The sequence below is a fragment of the Osmerus eperlanus genome, chromosome 1, assembly GCF_963692335.1.
Source record: "Osmerus eperlanus chromosome 1, fOsmEpe2.1, whole genome shotgun sequence".
Lineage (NCBI taxonomy): Eukaryota > Metazoa > Chordata > Actinopteri > Osmeriformes > Osmeridae > Osmerus > Osmerus eperlanus.
The window spans coordinates 15,290,786-15,315,301 of NC_085018.1; the positions used below are offsets into that span (position 1 = coordinate 15,290,786).

The following is a 24,516-nucleotide window of genomic DNA, read 5'->3' on the forward strand; positions in this document are numbered from 1 at the left end:
CCTTTACTCAACCGCACAAAAGGAGACTTTGACCAAACATAAATACTTCAGGTGTTTTTGCCAACATAGCAAAATGCTAACACAAATATGGTAAACAACAGATGATTAGAGCAGATAAATGAACTGTAATATGACCTTTTTGGTCAAGCTTTATAATCACTGTGTTGATCTACTGGTTTGTCACCAAATCACTTTCACAAATACTTTCTGTCTCTCTCCCTCAACATTTGTCAGTCGGTTTGTGTGAAAGTACGGGAGACAGACAGCTTTGACTTTCTCACAACAATGGCATCCTTGAGTTTTACGAACACCTGACAGTTAGGTTTAGGTCATATAGGTTGTAGGGTTACATGTCAGAGGTCATCAAACCTTTATGCACAACACGTTGTGCCTGTTAGTGATGCAGAGCCATTGCTAAGCCACATGTGGGAGTTAGCCTTCCCGTACAAACTAGGTAGTCATTGTCTTTCATCTTTGAACAGGGACATGTTGAGCATGAGCAGTTAAGATGTGTCACTATTTCACGTGATAAAACTGGCCTCTGAAATGTAAAGATGTAGGAAAGGGATTAAAGATTATCTTGTTCTATCATTCATGTTTTGGTTTTCTCCATGTGTTTCTGCTTCTCTGGGAAAATAACAGTCTGTTTAGTTTTTTGTGTTACAATTCCAGAACAAAGTTCCAGAACAAAAAGAAGATAACAACTACATGAGTGTACTGGAATGTAAGGGACACCATTCCCTTAAATAGATCCATTTAAGAAGCTGTGCCAATTAAAACCTCCCATCTATAGATAAACCACAGAACCAAGATGATTTGAGTCTTTGGTTGCTAGTTGTTTTCGTCCTTCTATCTTTAACAATGGTGAGAATACTGGATTATAGAGTGGGTGTGTGAGCAATAGCTGTAAGTGGTCTGTAGGAAACTGCTGAAAATGTAGTGCTGAGCAGTAGTACATGGCTGTCCTTGAAGCCCTCTTGGTTCTTCTGAGAAACATGGGGGAAGACAAATGACACATATTGTTTTCAACAGGACACACCCAATTCCCAGCATTTATGGCATGTGTAATTTCTTTTTAATACTATGGTTTTATGGTTTTACTAGAAATTTTGAAACTAGATGAACATAACTAGTCTAGCATTTACTTACCACAAATCCATGAACTGCAACTGTGTAGTATCATAGTATTATACAGATAAATTAAACATATATCAGATCATTTGGGTTGATTGAGACAGTAGATACATGAGATAGGAGCATCTTCCAACACAATACTATATCAGTTTTGTAGTAAAATATTAGGTTGTGTAACTTGATGATAAAAAAAAAACAATGAGTTATACAAGTTCATATAAGCTATATAAGCTAGTTATACTAACTAAAGTGTATCTTACTCAGATGTAGACTAAGATACGATAATCAGTGCAAGCTATTTCTTCACAATGCACACATTAATATGAATAAATAAATCAAAGGACTGGAATAATTGATCATTTTGCTTGTTACAGTACATATAATTCTTTATATATAAAATGTACACTAAAGATGTTCAGATGTACAGCGTTTTTAGTGACCTAAAAACCATCTTGCCCTCCCTAGCAGGAAAGAATATGCCAGATCATTTTGAAGTATAGTCCAGGTCACAACATAACACGTCTCGCAAAACACAGCAAGAAATATACGTGAGGGGCAGTATATGGCAATTTACTTGCAAATGCATATTACTTTGTAATTGCCTGAACCTTACGAGGAGGACATGTGAGTTATATATTCAGGCTGCACTTCTGTTCTATCGCCAATTTACTGTTGTTAACAGCATTTTTTCACTCCGAATGACAGATGGTAAAAAAAGTTTCCAGTTAGCTTTGAAATTGTGTAACCATTATTTTAAGGAAGTTTACCCTAGATCTGGACTTGCTCAATCAAATCAAATGCTTGCTCTGAAATAGCCTTTGTAGCATAGTATAAATGTGCATGTTGTTGAGAAGGGTAACAATTCACTCAACTAGGTATTTCAACATACAAGACCTCTTACTGTACTCTGGGATTGTGATTTATTCAAACATACACAGACTCTCATAATTACTTTCTCATGTGGTACAGTCATACATGCACACAGTCAACCTGTTTTCTCTCTGAATGTAACATTCTCATCGGCTACATGTTTGTTATCTTTGAGACATGGGGAAAGAGTGTTGTCAGTTTTCAACAACAGCCCGCTTGCCACTGCTGAGCTCCTCAACCAAGATATCTGGATATGAAATTAAAAACACAGAATACAGCAACAAGTGCTGAACTTGCTTTTGAATGTTGAACTTTACAGGTCACACATGTTGGCGTCTGACTGGCCCCAGACTCAGTGTTTTGCTAACACTACTGAGAGACATGTCTATGCCCTATGGAGAGAGAACAAGCAAGGACCCTGGATCCAGGAGCTGTGAAAAGGAAAGAAGCGGTCAGGGGGAAGAACCTGAGTTAACCTCTGTTGCTCATGTTTCTCTAGTACCCTAATGGATGCCTGTCATCATTAAAGACTGAAAGAGGAGGGCGCCTGCCAGCTGCATGACCCCCATAAAACAGAACAGGAAATCCTAGCAGGCAACGAGAGAGATGGGGAAAGGAACTCCTGCCCATCCATTTTTCTCTTCTGCTCTCTATCTGTTATCTCTCTTTCTCACATGACCACACTCTTTGACCTCCAGCGTACTGCTGCTACACTCTGTTTATTAAGCACTATGTGGATTTACTTGTTTCATCCAACAGCTGTGGCACCTCTATGAATAAACAAAAAACAGTGTACTTGTCAGGAAACTTGAAACATTGATAAGAACAGGAATTGGAATGTGTGGAAAGCAACTGTAATTTTTTCACATTTCTTGTTGTGTAGTTACTTCAGAATCTTAATCTTACTTCCCACTTGATACTTACACCCTACATGGAATCAAATGTGATCTCCTTCTATTGTACTCAAGATATTGAGGTTATCACATTTGCAGTTTGTAACCTTTGCTCAGTCATCAAAGTCCACAGTCAGTTAACCCTTGTGCTGCCTTCGGGTCACATGACCCAAAGGTTCATAACGAACCATCGTTGTGTTTACCCAATTTTACCAAACAAAAAACAAATAAAAATAATTTTATTTTAACCTTCGCAATGTGGAGGGTCTGAGACAGCCCGACGGTTAAAAGAAAATGCTTCACTTTGTTTTTGTATGCAGTAAAGTTGTCGCAATACGACGGTGGGTCACAATGACTGATGGGTCAGAATGACCCGAAGATAACACAAGGGTTAAGTGAAAGGACTTTGTCACATCCTTTTAAATAGTGCTTAAAAGAAATGTGACAGGAGCTCTGTCAGAGGGCTTTCTTATCTGATCTTCAAAAACCTGTGCACAAACACGCTGAACACCCATCTTCAGGTATTTTATTGCATCCAATGTGATAGCGGACTAGGTTTATTGTAGCACTGGGGCTATACATTAATCTGGATCATGGGTTCACTCTGCTATGTCCTGATGGAGCTATCATGTGAGCTAGTAATTTACTCGTGGAAACATGACTACAGTCAAAACTGTAGTCATGTCAGTCAAAACTGTCTCGGCCAGATTGAGAAATCTGGCCGAGAAGAGGTGAATTTCTATGTAGAGTCATCAATCTAGGGAAATCTGACTCAATACAAATGTGTGCATGCGTGTACATGAATCAGACTGTGACAACAGCTAGATACAACTGGACATTCTGGGAGGAAACCACAGCCGCCCGAGCTGCATTTTCCTGCACCACACAACCCAACGCTCACACAAAGAGTCACTTGACTGGGCGCTCATATAGGAAGTGAAAGAGGAAGCCCCCCTATCCCATTCTCTATTCCAACCTCTGCTCTGCTGTTCACGTGAATCCACACATATAGACAGGTCGTACACATCAGTCTCAACCATTGCACAATAACAATGGCATGGGGGGAGGGAGGGGGGGAACTGGCTCTGACTGGTTAAGTCCTGCTGTGGGGTCAGATGTCTGTGGACCAATATGAATATAATTGACCATCGTTGCTACATTTTATTATTCTTTTCTAAAAAGATATTAAAGTTTCTACTGGCACGAAGCATCGAAGTAGCACAGCAGCAAATACATAGAACCATTTGTTTTAAGTATGGGGTCAAAAACTTAAGTGTGATGTCGATGATTTTGAGGATGGTGATAATGAAATGTTTTAAAGTTTGAGTCAGGGGCCCCATGTTGCCCCTCACCCTTCCCTCTCTGCCCTGCACTGACGCCCCTGGCTGTGTTCATTGGTGACACTGCAGCGTGGCGGCATGCATTCCTGTGCTTCTGCTCACACAATGGTGCACATCTCTGACATTCCTCTGTCTGTGCCCACTGTCTGAGAAACCAACAGTCCAAACTCACAGCTCCAAGAAGACCGATTTTCTGCCCCTGTCCCCAGTCTCTATCAATATCCAGAAAAAAATATGACGTTTTGTGACATATAAGTCATATTGTATTTAATATTCTGAATGTCAAAAAGCAACTGTGATCATGTTACATCCAGGAGAGATAAATACATGCACATTGTGTGTCCAGTGGCCAGTACAGTGGACTTGTAAAGGTATTCTCATTGATAATTGAGAAGATTTAGAGGTAACAGAGGATCCTCCCCTTTCCTTTCTCTTATTTACTTTCTTACAATCTCCATTTATCTATTCCATTCTCAAATCTCTTATTACCATCTAATTTCCACTCTCTATTCTTATACCCCCAAAAAATGTATCTCAAATCAAATGTATCTGTTTTTATATCCTCTAAATTCTATGCTCTCATTTCTCCCTAGCTCTCTCTCATTTTCTCTCTGCAATACTACAGAAGCAGACACCTTTTCCTCCTGCTGACTCAGTAATCAGCCTGAGGCGGTGTGGGGTGGGGGTGTTGGTGGCCGTGAGGAGGGGGAAGTGCTGGGCTCTCACATCAGGCACACTAGCCTATCACATGCAGAGGAAAAGAGCTGGCTAATCGTTTCTACAATGGCACCCAGAAAGCTGTGTTGCAGGACCACAAACCGCTGTCTCCACTGATAATCTACTCCATGCGTTAAACACAGTGACTGTCGCATGCAGACAGAAAAACGGACTGATGGACACAACATACATACGTGTACACATGTACGCATGCAAATACAGTTACTACAACATACAAGTAGATTTTGTGGGGTGAATAACTTGTATTTTTTATATAGTATATTGTTCTCATATTTTTCCCATGAGACTATTTCAGGACAGAATTCAAGGACATTCAAATTGTGTCTGCTCTGTAGTGATGTAGAAGACGGGTGGAGTGTAGAAAATAATTAGGGAGCCAGTAGTAGCTAATATGGGTTCTTTAGTTATTCCATAGTAGCAAAACAGTAAAGGATCAGTAGTGGTAGAGAGGGGTTGAACCCGGGAAACAGTTGGTTATACACAATTGCTATATTCTATGCAATAGCAGGGTAATACGGAACAAAACATACTCCTTTTTCATGAAAATGTGCAATATAAGTAGTAGATTTACATAATTTCTATGAATTCCTTATCTTAAAAAAACGGATGACCTTCAGTGAATTCTCAGGGAAAGTGCTTTTGCACCTGTGGTCTGTATGTAGGGCTGTTCCACTGAACAGAGGGAAAGGTTGACACTGGCAGGTCAAGAAAGGAGAACCTGCTACAAAGGCTAAAGTTGGAGTCCTTGGTGGCACACCTGCTCTTCTGAAATCTAGGAAGGGCATATAGGAGTACAAGAACAAACAAGAGAGACCATCTGACATGACTAATGCACTTCACAGGCTATAGAGAAATAGAAAGTTGTTTCATTTCTAATGAATCACATTCTATACAGCATGACAAAAGAGTACACCATAATTTGCTGTGGTTGTTGTTTTTCTTTTCCTCAGTTAATGTTCACAGAGATGACCTGTTTGTCAGAGGAAGGGAATTGAGAGGAAGTCTGATTTCCACTCATATTATCTCTGCCACACAGCCTAGCCAGTGAGCCCTCAGTGCTTTCACATGCAGCTGTCCCTCAGGAAGCAGCACTTCATGAAAGTCAAAGATCAGGAAAGAAAAAAGAACCACTCATCCTTTCATTTACATCCAATCAAAAAAGACATGCAATGTATCAAGCTACATGCAATGAAGATTTTTGTTGAAATATTTTTGTTGGACTTTTGGTTAGAAGTGCACCAAACCAATTAGCCAACAGTAAATCGCCTGAAGCTTGACAGAAGCAAATTTCGAAGTGTTCATTTTACACCAGCAGTGTTTATATGAGTCAATCTCATGAGAGTGGACCTACAGTATATAAACACTCAACGAATAAAATGAACACTCCTGGTGTTAACTTAACACTTTGAAATTTGCTATGCTATAAAGATGTTGGCAAACCAGGGATAATGTCTCTAACTATAGGTGTTTGTGACAGAGCATAATGCATAATTTAATAGCACCTTAGGAAATGGGTTTAAAGTTTCAGATAAATACAGCACTCCATGACTGACCTTTTTGGGGTTGTGCAATTGTATTTCAACATTAGATTAGAGTTGAGGAAGTTTACTAATCTTTTTTTTATAATTTCTTCTGTAAAACCTAGAGCTGTATGCATATGTATGTTTAATCAAATTTCTTGATTATATGTACCTTGATGGGCAAATCCAAGTCCTAACTAAACCGTATGAAACACAAACTTGCAGAGAAGATGTAATGGCTTTATTGGTCTGAAGCAGATGAAAACACTTAAAATACAAACAATGATGCCCAATTGCAAGCTACTATTCATTCATATAAAAGCTCTATTTCCTGCGCAATTCACAAAAGTTTTAAAAAGATAGAGAACAAACTAATCTGCCCAGCAGAAATTCTTACAGGGAAACATGATCTATATTTTCAGTGAAAATCAGGCCAAACAGATAAGAGCACTAGATGAAAACATGTAATTGGCTAACAGAAACAATAGGCTACTTTAAAATTATGTTGGTTGATGTCATGAAAAATATACCAGAGAACAGGTTACGGAACGACCAATTTATGCCACAGCAATTCCCGATCTTAATCTAGTCAAAAGCCATTTTCTAAATGGCATACATGACCAGCATGCATGTAACTTTTTTTATCTGGCTTTTACATTTCTTATTGAGCTTAATCACAAAGTATAGCCTATGTCATAGGTCTATATTAATGACGATGTAAGGTTATAAAAGTATTTGTCGTTGAGATCAACACTTCGGCTAGTTAACTTAATCAGTAGGCCTATAATGACATCCTATCTTAAAAAAATTGTTCACATGAAATATTCTGGTGAAGAAGGGTTGTCACTAGTAGACCCTGTTTCATGGTAACCATTTGAACCAGTCAATTTTTCGCATTTGAGTTTGTATGCGTCCCTTTCGCGTGCCAGCCGGTTGAGCTCGTGCTTCAGCTGCTCTACCTGTGTGACAAGACTGGTCTTCTCGTGCTCCAGAACGTGCTTCTGCTGAACACGTTTGTAGCGACATGATTGAGCGTAACCTCGGTTTTTCAAGGTTCTGCGCTTCTGCTTCAGACGCATAACTTCGTCTTTGCTCAGCCCTCTTAAGTGCCGGTTTAACTCCCTAACGGACATGGAGACAAGCTGGTCATCTGAGAAATGGTTCTCTACGTTGAGACGTCTATCGTGGCGATGTGGATGGTGTAGGTGGTGCGCACTGTGGGTAGGTTGCTGAGATAGTGGTGAGTTTGGACATGAGGTATCGATGTCTCCCTCGTGGTGATATTGATTTTGGCAGTGCGTATTTTGCATATCTTGCATCTCAGGGTGACCCGAGAGGGCATCAGGTTGGCGGAGTAGTCCAGAATACTGCTGGCCATGGCCGTTGAGGTGATGTGCTGACCCATATCCTTCAAATTCCGCTTGGAGAGGTTGTTGGTGACCGTTCGGAGTGGATTGGTGGCCATGGACAGTGGTACTGATGAGGGCCTCCACAGCGTCTTCGGGTGTCAGGCCGAAAGTATGAGAATACATTTGCTGAGCGTAACCTCCGCCGGTGGCTATCCAATAATTATCACCAGTGTTATTCCTCTGCTCGCCAGGATTTAGACTTGGTGATGAGGGCACCGAACTGCAAGGTGTACTCTCTGGCGTGGATGAGACGGAGTCAGGTCTCTGAAGCTGGCTGCCCGGCCCAATGAAGGGTCGATCGATCCCCTGCATTGTCTCCTTCTTCACGTCGAACTTAATCAAGTCGAACTCGTTGACAAAATCCATAGGGCTTTTCTGAAGTTCCAAATTGTGCGCTTCGGATGTCATATTATCAAGAATTTGTGTTCCGTGGGGCTTATCCAATAATCACAAAAATAATATTTTTTCATGCAGTATTTCAGTCTTTTAGTTTAAGACACAAGTCGAATAATACGTTTAAAGACCGTGCGGAGTAAAGTACATACAATGTTCAGCAGCGCCTCTATCCAACAAACAAACCACCGATTCCCCGAAATGTAGCTACTTTAATCCTCGAGTTAGACCACATAAGGAAGACTACGGTTTGAGTACGGTACAGGACCCACCGTGCGATATTGCACTGTGTCTATTTTACCAGGAGCGCACTTTCTTCATAAAGCACAGTGATGTCACGCGGTGTAGACTACACCTCCATGCTCCTCTCCAATAAAAACACGCCAAAGATGATTTGCATAAAAGCTGATGTGTGCGTTTTAGTTTCAGGATTTGACCATTTTTCTGAGGTTAAAATGGTGTCCACGGTTTTAGGTTTGCAACGATATTGGCACAGTGTTTGACTCGCCATTCCAACACGTTTTCCTGTTTTAATACATTGTGTAAACAATCATGGTGGGCCTATCATAAAATCCGCGATTATTTAGCACGTTATTTCACTGTAGGCTATTCTTGTCTCTTTATTTCATGTAACAAAGAGGTATATTTATAATTCAGCAATTTATAGAAACAATGTGGATTAGACTAACATTTTGACTAAATTTAAGACAAAGGCCTTTGTATTAACACTACCTTCTCTCCGTTTTCAATTGTTGTCCAAACAACCCCCCATCCACACTTATCCTACGACTAAAGACAGTACACAGCCAGGAAATCTATCTCAAACGTAGGCTATATTGCAAAAGCATGCCATTAACACTATTAACATAATTGTCTCCAGTCCCCATCTATATTAGGCTATGTGGACTGGCTATCATGTATTTTTTATTGAGACTGTAATTATGGTTCTATGCTGACCTCTTGTGTTCAAAATGCAGCCCTTCCAAACAAAAAGGTACAATTGAAGTAAATGGTGAGTTGGGCAATGGAAGTAAACTAAAAGGCTTTACACTTTGCGTTTGTCCATCTAATTCAAATGTAGCCATATGATTGGATATGTTCATTAATTGGCGGCATTTGTATTAATATTGATCCTGACATTTGAGGCAGTTCTTGATTTAATGTTTTTTATGCCTCCAGTTATACATTGTGTTCACAGTGTTACTGATTTAAATAAGGCATCAGGCAAGCTTTCTGAAAATAATTCATGATAATGAATCTTTAAGCAGCAGTTCATAGACACAAATCAGCTTGGCTTTGTTGTTGTGGCAGCCCTCCCTCCAGGTTTTGTGACCTATAGCAGTCTTCTAAACGTCACCTGGATAAGAAACTCCAGGAGGACTTTTTTTTTGTAGCAATGTACAATACATCCTAATTACATCTGTACACCCCCCCCCCTCCCCTCCCCTCCTCATGTGTATACACAACATCTATTCCACATCGCAAGAGGGTGTCATACACTGGGTATTTGGTAAATATAAAAGGCTGGTGACGGTCAGTGGTACACCCAATGTCAGAGTAACATGGACAAAATGGGAAGTAACAAGAACAGAAAAGCTATGGCCAGATTGCACAAGGCTGAAGTTATGATTGCTGGAGAACAACTCAGGTATGCAGGAAAGTGAGAAAGACTAACATGAAATTGTATGTTTGTTAGGAGGGTGGGATGACTAGATGGTTGGGTGAAGTATTGTGACAAAATTAAATAGTTATTTAGTCAGTCAATGGCTTAGAGGATATTGCACATTGAAAACAATTTAAAGCTTAAAATAGACCCAACATCAGTCTATAACCCACAATCTGAAGAGTTAATGTCACTTATTTTCAAGGCTCAGGTTGCATGGTGGAAAGCTAATCAAGGACCGGAGGTACCACCTGCGCACATACCCAAACTGCTTTGTTGCCCAAGAGCTAACTGACTGGCTGGTCAGCCACAAGGAAGCTCCTGATAGAGTCACAGCTATCTGTCTAATGCAACACCTGATGGACCATGACATAGTACATCATGGTAAGGGGTCATGCAAAAAATATTTAACCTCTATGGTATTCTTTAACACTTTAACTACAAACCCATAAACATATTATTCTGATCGGCCTCTCTTACACTCTGTTTTCTTCAGTTTGTGACAAACGTCCTATGTTCAAGGATGCAAAATTGCTGTACCGTTTCCGTAAGGATGATGGCACATTTCCGTTTAACACAGAGGTGAAAGTGTTCATGCGTGGACAAAGGCTATATGAACAGTAAGAGCTCTGTATTGCCCTGCAATATTCTCTATCTGGCAGGGACAGGTGTCCTTGAAGTGTTCTGTTTACAATACTTGGAAAATGTTGTGTGTAGCCATGTCCATAGCATTGCTTTCTCTAAATTAAGTTAACTTATTAGTTGAATTGATGACCTACAAGAAAACCATGTTTATTAAAGGTAGAATCAACCAAACATTCATGAACGTGTGTGCGTGTGTGTATTTCAGTTTAATATCAGGAAGGGACTCCATTTTGCAACTAAGGGAGGAGCGGAGCGTAGCATACCAGCGTTCCTTTCCTGGCTGCCAGCTGATAGACTGGTTGTTAAAGAATGGAGAAACAGAGAGTCGACGCCAGGGTTTGGAACTTTGCCGTGCCCTGCTGGAGCATGGCATCATTCAGCATGGTCAGAAGAGGCCCCTCAACCTTAGACCTCAAATAATTGAATATTGGCCAATTGTATTATTTCCTCTGAACTTACCCTTTATTTTCCTCATGTCACTTGCTCTCTTTCCCCTCATTTATTCTAACGCCAGTGTGTAAGAAGCACAACTTCTTTGACAGTGGGTTACTGTATCAATTCTGCATAAATTTCCGTCGGCGCCGCCGTTTGTCTGAGCTCTTGAATGAAAGCGAAAGAGAGAAAGAAGAGGAGGTTGCAGTGCAAGCACAGGAAGACATCCATGCTGACAGTCCTTTTGTCCTGCGAAACACTCCCCCACTAGAGAACTGTAGTGGATTTCAATCTTGTAAGTGAATTCAACATTATGACCCTGACTGTCACACACCAGTTCTATGTCTAATACATTTAACTTTCCGATGTAGTGCAGAACAGTATGGAGATAAATGCAACACACAATGTTCACCGGGGAAGCTTGAATTCTTTTCAACTTCATCCTACTGGATATTTACCCCCTGCCATTCTGTCCTCTACCACATTTGTGAGATGTAATCCCATATCAGGTAATTTAACCATTCAATATTACCTACCAGATGTCTACAAATGTGATTGACTTGATATCCCTATGTTTAAACTATAACCACACTCTGATAATGTCAGTGCTTAGGAGCAATGTGACATGTGATGACTTGGTGTCTCCTGGTGCACCTTTCATCAAGAAAGTGTTGACGGTGAGCATCCACAGTTTGTAAGTCTATTTTGTCTGGCTTTACTTGAGAAAGTTACATACAATGTCATGTTTTTTTATGTTCTATACCTCAGGTGATGGGTGATGCAGTGGGCTGGGGTTTTGTCGTCAGGGGTATGGCTCCCTGTTATGTTCAAGCAGTTGATCCAGGAAGCCCTGCAGCAGCTGCAGGAGTTAAGGTGACGTAGTTTTAACACAATACACAAACACACATTCATGTCATCTTTCAGTAAACTCACCTGTAATTCTGCCTCTACTTTTAGGTCCGCCAGTTTGTGTGCCGTGTGAATGGACAAAGTGTTCTTAATATGGATTACCATGCAGTTTCAAGACTTGTGATGACTGGACCACAAACAGTTGTGTTAGAGGTCATGGAACCATGGTGATAACACATTATTTTATTATTTTGTAAAATGAATGATATGCTTAAAATTGTGATGTCATATCCATAAAAGCCCATTTTAAGAATAGAATCAAGTATTGAGAAGTTATGTAGGTAGCCTACAGTTGCATTGTAAGCAACTGAGATGTTGAACTAGCATTCTTTTAGTTATTGTTCACCGCACCTGTTTTACGATGTGACAAATAAATACCGACTGTTCCTTGATTTTGACATCAGAAATACAGATAAACGATGCACTTCTGACCCTTGATCTATTGCTGTAGCATACTTTATACACTGAAAGTAAAAATAAATAAAAATATATATGTATGAATTATTAGGGGTGTATTGTGTGTTTTAATGGGTGATAAAGCCTTTCAAATGATAATGGATGGCTATGTGACCGACACGTGGATACTGGTATACTCAGATACTATGAGAACAAATGAGACCATCAGAAAGGAGGCTGGTTGAAACTATGGAGAGCATACCTTCTATACTCTTTGCCTCAACTTCGTAGCAACCCCCTTACTTCCGTCTTTTTCATTTCGCCATTTTGAATTGTGTTGACTACACTCCGCTAGCCACATCTGAGCTAGCTAGTTCGGGTGCAAGCTGATTGTTGTTAAAAGGGAGTTCGCTAGCTAGCTAGCTTTTATAGCTTAGTCTATTGTAACATATAACGCTGGGCCATTGATGCGGTTAAGTCAATATTTAGCTTTATGCCCGACTCTTATACCGACCTAATATTATTTTACTAAGCTATCGTTCGGATAAAACAATTGCAGATGAAAAACCAGACAGCTGCAGTGCCCGCAGCCAGCAGCACCCGGCTCTGTGCTACGTACAAGTAGCTCGTAAGCTAGCTTTATTAGCTAGCTAATAGCTACAGTAAGCGCGAGGGAGTGAATGCAACGTCTGGACAACGGCATCATTAAGTTTATAGCTACAGTTTGTAGTTACAGCTATTGCTAACAAGCCAACATTGAACATTTACACTGGCAATTTGCTATCTACTAGCCACGTAGCTTTTCAAATTGTGTGACAATAAACAACAGGCAGGTGAGTTTCACGATAGATTCCTTGCTACTGTAGCTAAGTTACAAATATGGAAAATGAAAATGGTTAGCTAGTTTAAGCTACTAGTAGCTTGCTTATAACAATTTAATCACGCAAGCCAACTTGTTCCGCCTTTCTACCTTACACCACACATATAAAGATCTAGCTAGTTTTATCCACTAAATTACGTATTTGCCAACTCAGCTGGCTAGCTTTTGATTGTTCATATTTCTTGACTTTAGCTAGCCTAGCTAGCTAAATGCAGCTGCATGTAATACTAGCAATTGGGGGTTGCGACCAGATAGTCTGCTTATTTCAGCCACCTTATTACAAGGCCACGTTCTGTCTACAGCTGTCAAAAGCAACTTAACTTTAGGTTAAGTGAAAAGTATTGATATATTTGAGATAAAGCGTCTCACTTTCACCAATCATTTATCCCTTGCATCTAGAAAGGATGTACCAGCTCCCAGTTAACAACCTCACTAGGTTACGGCGAGCCAGAAAGCAGGTAAAGAAGGCGCTAAGCGACATTGGACTTGAGTATTGCAAGGAACAGGTGGAGGTAAGTATACTTGGATGTTATGTGAAATTCAAATGTCAAGATGCTTCTTTAAGATGCATGACCTACCGCATACTTCCACGATAGTTGGCATCTCTTGGCTAAATACACATGTTCTTTTGTATACTTAAAGTGTCTCCCTTTTTCTCTAGACACAGGACTTCAAAGAGTTTTGCCCAAATGACCTCTATGTTAAGAACACTCTTTGCCTTGACATATGTTCATGGGATCCATCACTTTCTAGGACACAGGTATGATGCAAACGTAGTCAATACATGTTACATGAATAGTGTCTATTGTTGCATACAAATCCTTGTTTGGTTAGATTTTGTGCAACCAGTTGGCAAAATGTTTTTTTCTAATGGTTGACCTGTGGTTGTGTCTTTCAGGAGTATCGGTCAAAGCCTTTCTGTTGCACCGAGTGTTCTTTCTCTTCCAAGTACTACTCAGGCTACAAGAACCACTTCCGCAATGTGCACAGACAGAATTTTGAAAACCGTATCCTCCTCAACTGTCCTTACTGTACCTTCACAGCAAGCAAGAGAACTATGGAGACACACGTCAAGATTTTCCACATACCCAGTTCACCAAGACAAGGACTGGGGACCTACCATGGAACTCCTACAGGACAGAAGGACAGAGTATGGCTTGACAAAGGCAGACAGGGAGACAATGTAGAGAGGGCAATGTACTATTGCAAGAAGTGCACCTACAGGGACCCTCTTTACAATGTTGTGCGAAGGCACATCTACAGGGAACATTTCCAGCATGTGGTCTCACCCTATGTTGCCATGGTGTCAGAGTCATCACTCAAAAATGGTGCTAACACTGTCAACGGCAACAACATCCTTTGTAAGAGATGCCAGTTTTCCACTCGTAGTTATGAAGCACTAGTGCAGCATGTTGTAGAGTATCATGAACGGATTGGCTCTCAGGTGACAACTATGATTGGGCATGCAAACATTGTGGTGTCCAGATCACAAGCATACTCTGGGATGTCACAAAAGGGTTCAATGATATCTGCAGGGGGTCGTGGACTGACATCTGAGCAGCTTAGCCACATGATGGGGTCCCATATCAAGCAAGGACCTTCTGGACTGAAGAATGTAACATCCCAGTCCTCCATTCCTGGCCACCAGGTGCGTGTCACTGTTCCTGGAAGCAACGGTTTAGGAGAGGGCCCAGGAATGCAGACACCTGTCACTACCACCAGCCTAAGCACAGCCCAGACACAGAAGTGGAAGATCTGCACTGTTTGCAACGAGCTCTTCCCTGAAAATCTCTACAGTGCTCATTTTGAAAAAGCACATAAAGCAAAAAAGGTATGGGCTATGGCCAAGTACATCATGAAGATCCACAATTTTACCAGCAAGTGTTTGCTTTGCAATCGATATCTGCCTAGTGATACACTGCTTAATCATATGCTGATCCACGGGCTGTCCTGCCCACAGTGCCATGCATCCTTCAACAATGTGGAAAAAATGCTGGAGCATGTAGGATTGACTCATCCTGATGACTTTGTTGGACCGCCTGCTGCCTCCCCACTAACCTTTGACCTCACCATCAAACAGGATAAGCCCAAGAACATTCAGCTTATCGTTATCACTTTCAATATGAAGGAGCCTGTATCTGCCCAGGAGCAGTCTTTGGCTGCCCATGCTTCAAATGCTGTCTCAGCCTCTGTGAAGAACTTCCCCTCAAAGATGGCTGAGAGAAAGAATGATCTACTTTCCAGAAGTATGTCTCAGGCCACTGGGTCTAATAACAAAGAGGTTGGGAAAACCTTGTGCCCACTGTGTTTCACCATCCTTAAAGGTCCCATCTCAGATGCTTTAGCTCAGCATCTTAGAGAACGTCACCAGGTGCTCCAAACAATGCACCCGGTTGAGAAAAAGATGACATACAAATGCATACACTGCCTGGGTGTCTACACAAGTAACATGGTGGCCTCAACAATCACTCTGCACCTTGTGCAATGCAGAGCTGTAGGAAGGTCCCAGAAGGGCCAAGGCATAAAGTCTGCCTTGACGCTGAACTCCTCTGGGGCTGGGTTTCTAAAACGTCAGCTACCTGTTCAGACCACACCTGACCCTAAGAGGATGAAGATGAATGATGAAGTTGCATATTCCCCCACCACTGCAGGGAAGCTGGGAGAATCTGTTGATCTGGTGTTGGATCCAAGGAGCTATGAGCACAAGACTTATGAAGATCGAAAAGCCTTCCTCACTACCTACTTTAACCAGCGCCCCTACCTATCTTCACATGAGGAAGAGAAGCTGTCTGCAAGCCTTTGGCTGTGGAGGTCGGACATTGCCAGCCACTTTGCCAACAGAAGGAGGACCTGTGAGAGGGAATGTGAGACCCGAAAAGTGTCTGTTTTACTTGGCTTCGACATGCAGGCCCTAAATAAACTCAAGCACGACATGAAATTTGTGGAAATTACAAAGCCACCAGGCACCTCAGTGGTAAGATCAAACGTGGGCTTCAAGTCTGCACCAAAAACAGACCAAAGCAAGCAACTTGAGACAATTAACTGTACCCTTAAGCTGAGTGCCTACACACAGCCTATATCCATTGACTCAGACAGTGAACCAGAACAAGAAGATAACGCTACTGAGAATGGGGAAATGGACACAAAGCAGCATGCTGTCAGATCCCATGAGAAAACAAACCTATTGGAGGGAAACTCCTCTGCAGTCATTGATGGACCTTCAAGGGAGGATATGAATACCTTGCAAGAGGCAAAGTCAAATGCTTGGGTGACTCTCTGTTAGTATCTTTAGAGCTGCTCCTGCTTCACAAGGAGTCTGCAGGTCAGATTGAGAGATGAGCATTTGGTGGGCAGGAATTTATTAGTCCTTTATTTAGTCCTTGAATAGGAGGAAAACCTCCAAGGGAACCAAGACATTTACAGTTTGGACTGATACGGTTAGAGATCAAATACTGTAATTCCCCCAGATCGGACCTTTTAATATCAGTGTTTGAAGAAACCATTGTGCTCTGCAGCACTGAGAATGCTGAAACGTATAACCAGGCTTAATAACTGTGCAACACAGTATGGCGTCTGTAATTAACATTGGTTGTGTGATATTGTATATTTAGATCATGCATACATTGTCTGTTACCCATTGGTATGTCTCACAAAGATTCATGTGAAGAATAACAACAACAAAAACATGACCTTTCCCTCTTCACAATTTTCCGTCTTCAATGATGAGAGCAGGAACTGTGTATAATATTGTCATTTCACATTTAGAAATTGTAGATTAGATGACAATTGCTTATGTCAATGTTTAAATAAATTGGTTTGATAAAACAATTTGACTGCCAAGTTCTATGTTAAGCACACAAAACATACATTGAATACATAATACCAGAGTGAAGAATGTAAACATAATATGGAAATATAATGTGGAGATGTGTCAGTGACATTTCTACAAACCCATAATAATAAAAGAAAAGCTATGGGGTTATTTTATTCCATTCAGACAAAGAAGAATGTTAAATAATGTAGATAATCGTTTTATATAATTTATTATAATTTAAAAATAACATATTGGAACAGGGAACTGTTAGACTAAACTGATAACCTTTTATCGTATAATTAATGTCTAAACATTACAATTACAAATTTGTACCACGAAACAGTAGCCTACAAAGTAGACTGAGAAATGTTAACTTTAAATGGAACAACACAAAATCAATAAGATAAAACAAACGGAAATAAGTAAGTAAAAGGGTGGTAGTGGTTCATCAAAAATGAAAAAAATGTATGTTTTTGTAAATTCTCAAGGCTTGTTTAGTTTATGGGCTACATTTCACTTACCGGTAGGACCGTCGACGCTATTTTTATTTATTTTTTTACTTCCGTTGTACCTTACCTTTGATTGGTAGAACTAAGTTGAAGGCGGTATATCCCACTACGTGCTGCGTCCAATGGCCGGCGTGAAAACTAGCCTTTTTCACTGACTCAATTTAGCTTATCGATGGTGCAAATATGTCTATATTGTATACGATTTTATGCACAAGATTCAACTTCTTAGAAATGCGGTATCGTTATTTTGAATGACTGTAGGTACGGTATTTATTTTTACTGTTGTGAAAAGACTGAGTATCTGCTTATATCTTATGAAAATTGCTATGGAGATGGAAACTAGCTAGCTAGCCTCTACAACTAGTATTCTGACTGCACGATATAGGAAGCTGTCAACAGCACAGCAGAAAGCTAGCTAGCGAACTTGCTAGCTAATAATGGTCTTTTGAACTATATTTTATAGCGAGGTGTGCATAATTCATTGGAATATAAGTTCTCTGTCGAATGTATTACGTCTGTTAATCACACAAAATAGCACTTGTTTCTGCAATGTAAAGTTTTCAATTTTCTCTGGGTGTTCTGTGTTAAAATAAGCGAATGGTAATGTTCACAGATAGGTATATAGCTTTATAATTTCTAGTAGGTGCTTTAAGTTGGTTAACTATTTTAAGAAAGGCCAAAATGGAAATATCATGCGCAGTCTGTTTAGCAAGACGAGCTAATAAATATCATCTATAATTTAAGCTATAGGGATGGTTACTAGCCCTGGCATGGCAAACGAGTGTACATAGAAGCTATAGTGCCTTGATTGCACAAGAAACATTTCTATGTAAAAAAAAAAAAAAAGAAAGCACAAAAAATAAAACAAGGATATTCCACTTGTTTAGATGGTATGTTTCTATTTATAATTCTAGCACTGAAAAACGGCCTGATTAGCTACTGGAAGTTGTAATGTGATTAAGCTTGTTATTGTTAAGCTTCATTGTTAACCTTTTAAACCAACAACATTGACATTAAAGCTGCTATGAAATTGTGCAATGCTGACCATTTTGTTTCCATTGTCTCCATCTACAGCCCAAGGAAAACACAGTCAGACGACAATTCGGTCATCCCAAATAGTGTGAAGCATGGCACGAGAGTCCTGGAAACGTTGTTAGGACGGACAGTCAATGGGAGAGGAGGGCACATAAGTTGGAAACGATGTCTTACAGTAACCGTGAGCTGGTGGTGTTCTTCATAAGCTATAAACTTTCACAGAGGAATTATCCTATTTCTCAGTTGGCACTGGAAGATGCCAGTGAACGGACTAATGTTGACAAGACCAATGTCTCCCCAGTTAATGGATCTGAAAATGACCGAAATTGCATAGGCAGTCTGGGGATATCTTCATCTCCACAGGGGGGTATAGAGGCGGTTAAAGCAGCTCTTAGAGACTCTGCAGATGAGTTTGAATTGCGTTACACCAGAGCCTTCAATGATCTCTCTTCTCAACTGCATATCACCCCTGCCACAGCATACCATAGCTTTGAAAGTGTAATGAACGAGGTGTTCAGGGACGGCGTCAACTGGGGACGTGTAGTAGGCCTGTTTGCTTTTGGTGGTGCTCTTTGTGCTGAGTGTGTCGAGAAGGATATGAGTCACCTGGTAGCGCGTATTGCAGATTGGATGACCACCTACCTGGACAACCACATCCAGCCATGGATACAGAGACAGGGTGGATGGGTGAGTTAAGCAGTTTTTTTTTCAAGTAATTGGATGCATACACAATGGATGTGCTATAATGGGCTCTTATTAATGACTTTGATTTCATGTCCTGGCCAGGACCGATTTGCTGACATTTTCGGCAGGGATGCTGCTGCTGAGGTTCGACGTTCCCAGGAGAACCTAAGAAGATGGCTGCTAGTAGGGGCGATACTGCTTGCAGGAGTGTTGGTCGGCTCTCTCATTGCAAAGAAACATCATTGAAGTGGAAAAGCTGCACCCAGTTAACCCTCAGTACATTTAAACGCTAAATTGGCATAAAATAGAACGGAATAGTTTATGTTTACATTAGCCCAGTCTGCTTGTGCACTGACCAGAATCCTGATTCCTAGCCCTGGCTGAAGAAGCTTTTGGGCTGATACATGTAGCTTGGTGAGTTATTTTACTTCTCACCTTTATTCGTCTTGTCCTGCAATTTTCTCACATTTCCAAGTTACCTGTAACATAACATTTTATAATATTGTTTCTATATTGTTATTGCTTTGTTTTGATTTTATGGACAGTGGTGTTGCACTCAAAACAGTAGATGCTGTAAATGGACCTGATAAGCTAAGAGTGAGTGGGATATTTACAGTGGTTGTGATAAGAGACTGTTTGTGTTCTTTTTATTATGTTAGCGTGTTATCAACCATACCCGAGGAGCAATTTTAAGAATGTGTTTCAAATGGACATTTGAATTATACTCAGCATTCCAAAAGATTATAATTACTTTGCCTCTTTAAGTTCATTCACATCGTACAACTGATTTATTTTGCCATTTTCTAATGTTAAATTCCATCTTGCTGTACTTGATTACGGGCATGCCTAAATAATAAAACATATTTATGTTTTTATTGTTTTAAATTATTTGATGGTTGATTATGAATTGGACAGAGTGCATATTTACAATATTAGTACATTTTAAATTTTGAATAATTCAGATAGACGAATAGGGAGTGTTTCTGTTTCACCTTATCTAATCAGTATGCCTTAATCAGGGTGTGTAATTGTTAATCAGGTTTCAAGGATATTGATTGATGTAGAAATACAGATCGTTATCGCGTTACAGAGGTGTGATTTAGAAGTTTATCACATGGATACAAATGTTGTTCTTATTGCTGCAGTCTTATAGTCTCCCATTGGGGGGCGATGTGTACAGTATAAACTGAGTGATTGTTTTCACCAACCTATTCAAGTCCAGAATGACCTTTTTAATCTTTTTAATTATATGATCCTGCCTAATTTATTGGATACAATGCATTTTTGCATGGTATATGATATGTCAAGATTAAGTTAGAAGTAGGCAGGAGTACTTTAACTTCTAAGACTTCCATTAAGTGGAGCCAATGATCCATATTTCCACATGGTGTTACTATTTCCCCTCCTAAGACAACTATTTTGCAGAGAAGGAATGAACCAGCGTTATAATTTTTTGGGCAACAGTTTCTTTTATCAGATAATAATGGGATAAGTTATTTCCCTATCACCAAATCATGAGAATGTTTATTACAGTTTTTCTCCATTGCTTTGGCTCAATTCTTGAAACAGAAATGACATTCTTAAAGCTCTAAGTGCATTTGGCAAAATAGCCTATATGGTTCAGCACAAATACATAGATCACCTTCAAAAGGTCATATCTCACCCAAAACAGTTAACTCATGCTTCAAAACCAAATCATTTTCTCATATAAATAGTCAGTGCCCCCAAAATGAAAAGTTCCTTCTCGATTGCTTTGGCCCATCTCTCGAGAAAAGAGAGGACATTCTCAAAGCTTTAAATACATTTGCCAAAATAACCTAGATGGTTCAGCAAAACACCATGGCACACCTGCAAAGGGGTCATCTTTCTCCTAAAACAGACAACTCATCAGTCAAAACTAAATCCTTTTCTCATACAAATAGTCAGTGCCCCCAAAATGAAAAGTCCCTTTGGCATTGTGTAAACGCTGCAGGTCAAAATGATTAGATGTTTTGTCAGTATGGCAGTGGACCTTAAAAATATCCCTCATGTGCACTGTGCTACAGTTACTGTAGTAGATGTTTTCTTTTCAGAATACTATGTGTTTTCAATCTACCCAGACGCTCCCATGTTACCCCGCTCCTCATCTCCCTCCACTGGCTTCCCATCACGTCCCGTATCAGATTCAAGACCCTGGTACTGACCTTCAGAGTGGTGAATGGGACTGCACCCGACTACATCAAGTCTCTCCTCCAGCCTTACACCCCCACCCGCCACCTACGGTCTTCTTCTGACAACCGTGTGATGGTCCCACCTCTCAAGATCGCCCACTCCCAACCCAAGCTCTTCTCCTGTCTGGCAGCCCAATGGTGGAATCACCTCCCCACCTCCACCTTCAAGAACTGTTTCTTCCCATTGGCACTTATTTGCTTTTCACAATGTATGCTTCATGTTTTGGCTACCCACAATGTTTTTGGGGCTACCTCATTGTTTATGATCATTGACCTTATGCACTTTTGTAAATTTCTCTCTTGGAAGTCGCTTTGGATAAAAGCGTCTGCTAAATGAATAAATATAAAATGTAAATGTGTATCAAAAAGAAAAAAGATTACAGTAATTCAAGAGTAGCCTACAAGGTTTCACATCACATACTGCACTCACACTGCTTTGGAAATTGTTACTGTAATTGCCATACATTGTGGTTACTGTAACATGAAATGTGTACAGCACAATATAATGTCATACAATAAGCACATCAAAACTAACATTATGTTATGTTATGTACAACCTACACTACCAACACGTACAGTAAGAAAGTAAAGCAAAGCTGGAGTTTCACTTGTTGTCGTCCTCACTCTCCTGCTCATCCTCACGCTCCTGTCTGTCTGGCCACAGATTTCATCGACATCACATCGGATGTTCTCCCTTGCGATGCAACAGGGGAAGAATCATTGTGCATGCCGCAACCATCCCCTACACTGATCTGCTGTGACATCATCACAAGCAGCATCCATTGCCTGGAGCAGGGACCTCTGGTTTTGAGCCCAATGCTCATAGACCCTCCACCTACATGCAGAAACTCCTCGATAGGATTGAGGAATGGGGAGTAAGGTGATAAGAGCACCATCAGCATTCTTGGATGGGCAGTGAACCCTGATGAATGGGCCACGGTGGAAGCTTACATTGTCCCACACAATGACAAATGTAAGCAAGTGAGGCCCTACCAAACCCCTCTCATGTAGATGGATAAGATCAGAGTGCAGGTGGTCCAAGAACACCAGGTGCTTCTGGGTATTGTATGGGCCAAGACTGGGAATGTGGGTGAATACACCATTCTCTGAAATGGCAGCACACATGGTGATGTTGCCCCCGAGCTGGCCTGGGACAAGCTCGGGTTAGTAAACTTCTAGTTGCACCTGACAATGACTGTAACCAGTTGATCCAAGAGATCCATATTACAGTATATACCATGATGTTTTCATGGTATTATGTGCCTGAAAGATTTTGACAGTGGAGTGAACTATTGTGCAGGTGATGATGTACACAAGGAAATTATGCCAATATGTTTCGCAGCGAATAACCACTTGACTGAGAAGCAACAGTCAGTTTAGACCATCAAGATATATAGACAATAGAGGGCCGTGTGAGCAGACTTGACTGAGTTTGTGGTTGCCTGTCCATCCTTGTCCTTTGTTACCGTTTCCCCAGAATATGTCAGGTTGTATAAGTAGATAAGACATGTTAAAAGTCAAAAAGCTCACCAGCTTTTTGTTGTATCTATTTTTTATAAAGTCATACTTTTTCCCTATAGAAAAGCTTAGAAACAGAGTCAACTGAGTTGTGTTCTCCCTTATCAGTATGCTTGCAAGGGAGAACTTTGAAGAGGTATGGTTCTTCTAGTTATAGGAAAAAAGAAATAAAAATCACTGATATCGCATGAAGATAGTTGATGAAATTCCCATTATATAGAGAGAAATCAGTATTTGCCATGTTTCTCATCAGTAGGTTGTGTTTTTTATTAAATGACAACACCGAAATCCTAATATTGGACAAATTTGGGCAGTATCTGTTATATGTTTCTCGGTAGTTGTCTCATGATTATATATTATGTCCAGATGCTCCCTATAGACCTGTAATATATAATGCAAGGATTAGCTAACACAACTATGCAACAAGAAAACCTTTTATTGAAATCCTACAACAGTAGCACACGTGTATGCTAGAGTGAACACCAGAGTAACCTTCTGTCCTTCCTCCCAGGGCTGTGGTGGGAGCCAAGTCCAAGTGCTCACCCCATGCAAACTCCACATTGAAAGACCCAGGAGTTTGCTGCTCATCCAAGCAGCAAACAGATAGTTCCCCATTTGGGAATTGAACCCAGTACCTTCTTGATGTGAGGCAACAGTGCAAGGCACTGCAACACCGTACCACTAAAATAAGTGTTAGCATGTAGCTATGAAGGTTTTACTGGATTGGTACACACAACGTGAAATAGCACAACATGTTAGAAATAAACTGTTCAGGCGATAGTAGTTGAAAAGAAATACACTGTATGTACATACTGTGATTGTAAATAGCAAGGCCGTAGCCATGGAGTCAACATTGGCTACGGCCAATGTTGACTCCACATTTACATGTGGAGTCATTTTTTAATTTTTTTATTATAATTAAAAAACATTTTTTAACATTTTTTAATTATAATTTCGGACAGCATGCGTGGTTGCCTGTCGTAGCGTAGCACATTTATATTTTTCTATCAATATATTGGGGGGGACATTTTGACCAGATTTGAATATTGGGGGGGGTTGTGTCCCCCCCCCCCCCCCCCAATATGTACTATGATTACGGCCTTGATAAATAGGTAGAAACATTTACAAAACGTATCGGTTCCATTTTATGGATTGTACTTGAAGTGGTTAACAAGTAGATATGCTACAATGTTTTTTGCACTGGTGTACATGAGGAACATGTTAACTATATCATATAGACACAATATTGTTTGGCTAATTTTCTTTTACAAGATATGAATATCTACAGTGTGCATTTGGTGAATTAGTACCTGTGTGCAGCTCCACCAAGAGCATGACTGAAAGGATGTGTATGTGTGTGTCTTTTTGGCAGTAGGCGGGTGGTTTGCAGTCTGTGACTGCAATGATAAGTTATCAGTTGTCCAACAGCCACTGTACTGTTCAACTCCATAGTCCCACTCCCAAACCATTGACTAGAGGAAAAAACACTTCAGCCCAACTTGGTGGACAACTTGCTGGACATTT

At 40.4% G+C, this 24,516-nt stretch overlaps 4 protein-coding genes and 1 long non-coding RNA gene across 7 annotated transcripts; 3 read left to right on the top strand and 2 right to left on the bottom strand.

The window, feature by feature from the left end:
• Window positions 1-2,202: 2,202 nt before the first annotated feature.
• Window positions 2,203-12,766, bottom strand: LOC134021862 (uncharacterized). The gene is made up of 3 exons (XR_009930586.1): window positions 12,605-12,766; window positions 11,801-11,896; window positions 2,203-2,435 (listed from the first exon to the last, which is right to left on the bottom strand). It is a non-coding gene; the product is annotated as an uncharacterized LOC134021862 (long non-coding RNA).
• Window positions 6,722-8,601, bottom strand: mafbb (v-maf avian musculoaponeurotic fibrosarcoma oncogene homolog Bb). Its single transcript, XM_062462884.1, has one exon. It carries the CDS (start codon window positions 8,310-8,312, stop codon window positions 7,308-7,310), a length of 1,005 nt encoding a protein of 334 aa, XP_062318868.1. The 5' UTR covers window positions 8,313-8,601; the 3' UTR covers window positions 6,722-7,307.
• On the top strand, window positions 9,722-12,451 carry si:dkeyp-97e7.9 (DEP domain-containing mTOR-interacting protein). Its single transcript, XM_062462911.1, has 9 exons — window positions 9,722-9,945; window positions 10,166-10,344; window positions 10,457-10,580; window positions 10,811-10,989; window positions 11,120-11,332; window positions 11,409-11,546; window positions 11,644-11,714; window positions 11,806-11,910; window positions 11,995-12,451. The coding sequence occupies exons 1-9, from the start codon at window positions 9,860-9,862 to the stop codon at window positions 12,115-12,117; spliced, it is 1,218 nt and encodes a 405-aa protein (XP_062318895.1). The 5' UTR covers window positions 9,722-9,859; the 3' UTR covers window positions 12,118-12,451.
• On the top strand, window positions 12,560-17,050 carry adnpa (activity-dependent neuroprotector homeobox a). Of its 2 annotated transcripts, none has more exons than XM_062462891.1 (4): window positions 12,560-13,175; window positions 13,622-13,734; window positions 13,890-13,982; window positions 14,121-17,050. In XM_062462891.1, exons 2-4 carry the CDS (start codon window positions 13,627-13,629, stop codon window positions 16,503-16,505), a joined length of 2,586 nt encoding a protein of 861 aa, XP_062318875.1. In that variant the 5' UTR covers window positions 12,560-13,175; window positions 13,622-13,626; the 3' UTR covers window positions 16,506-17,050. The 2 variants fall into 2 exon arrangements, with proteins under 2 accessions (XP_062318875.1, XP_062318881.1); XM_062462897.1 differs by having other exon boundaries at window positions 13,626-13,734.
• A 593-nt stretch (window positions 17,051-17,643) lies between these two features.
• LOC134021847 (bcl-2-like protein 1) lies at window positions 17,644-20,551 on the top strand. 2 transcript variants are annotated; one of them, XM_062462933.1, is made up of 3 exons: window positions 17,644-17,802; window positions 18,620-19,267; window positions 19,367-20,551. In XM_062462933.1, exons 2-3 carry the CDS (start codon window positions 18,746-18,748, stop codon window positions 19,508-19,510), a joined length of 666 nt encoding a protein of 221 aa, XP_062318917.1. In that variant the 5' UTR covers window positions 17,644-17,802; window positions 18,620-18,745; the 3' UTR covers window positions 19,511-20,551. The 2 variants fall into 2 exon arrangements, with proteins under 2 accessions (XP_062318917.1, XP_062318908.1); XM_062462924.1 differs by having other exon boundaries at window positions 17,647-17,806.
• Window positions 20,552-24,516: the final 3,965 nt, after the last annotated feature.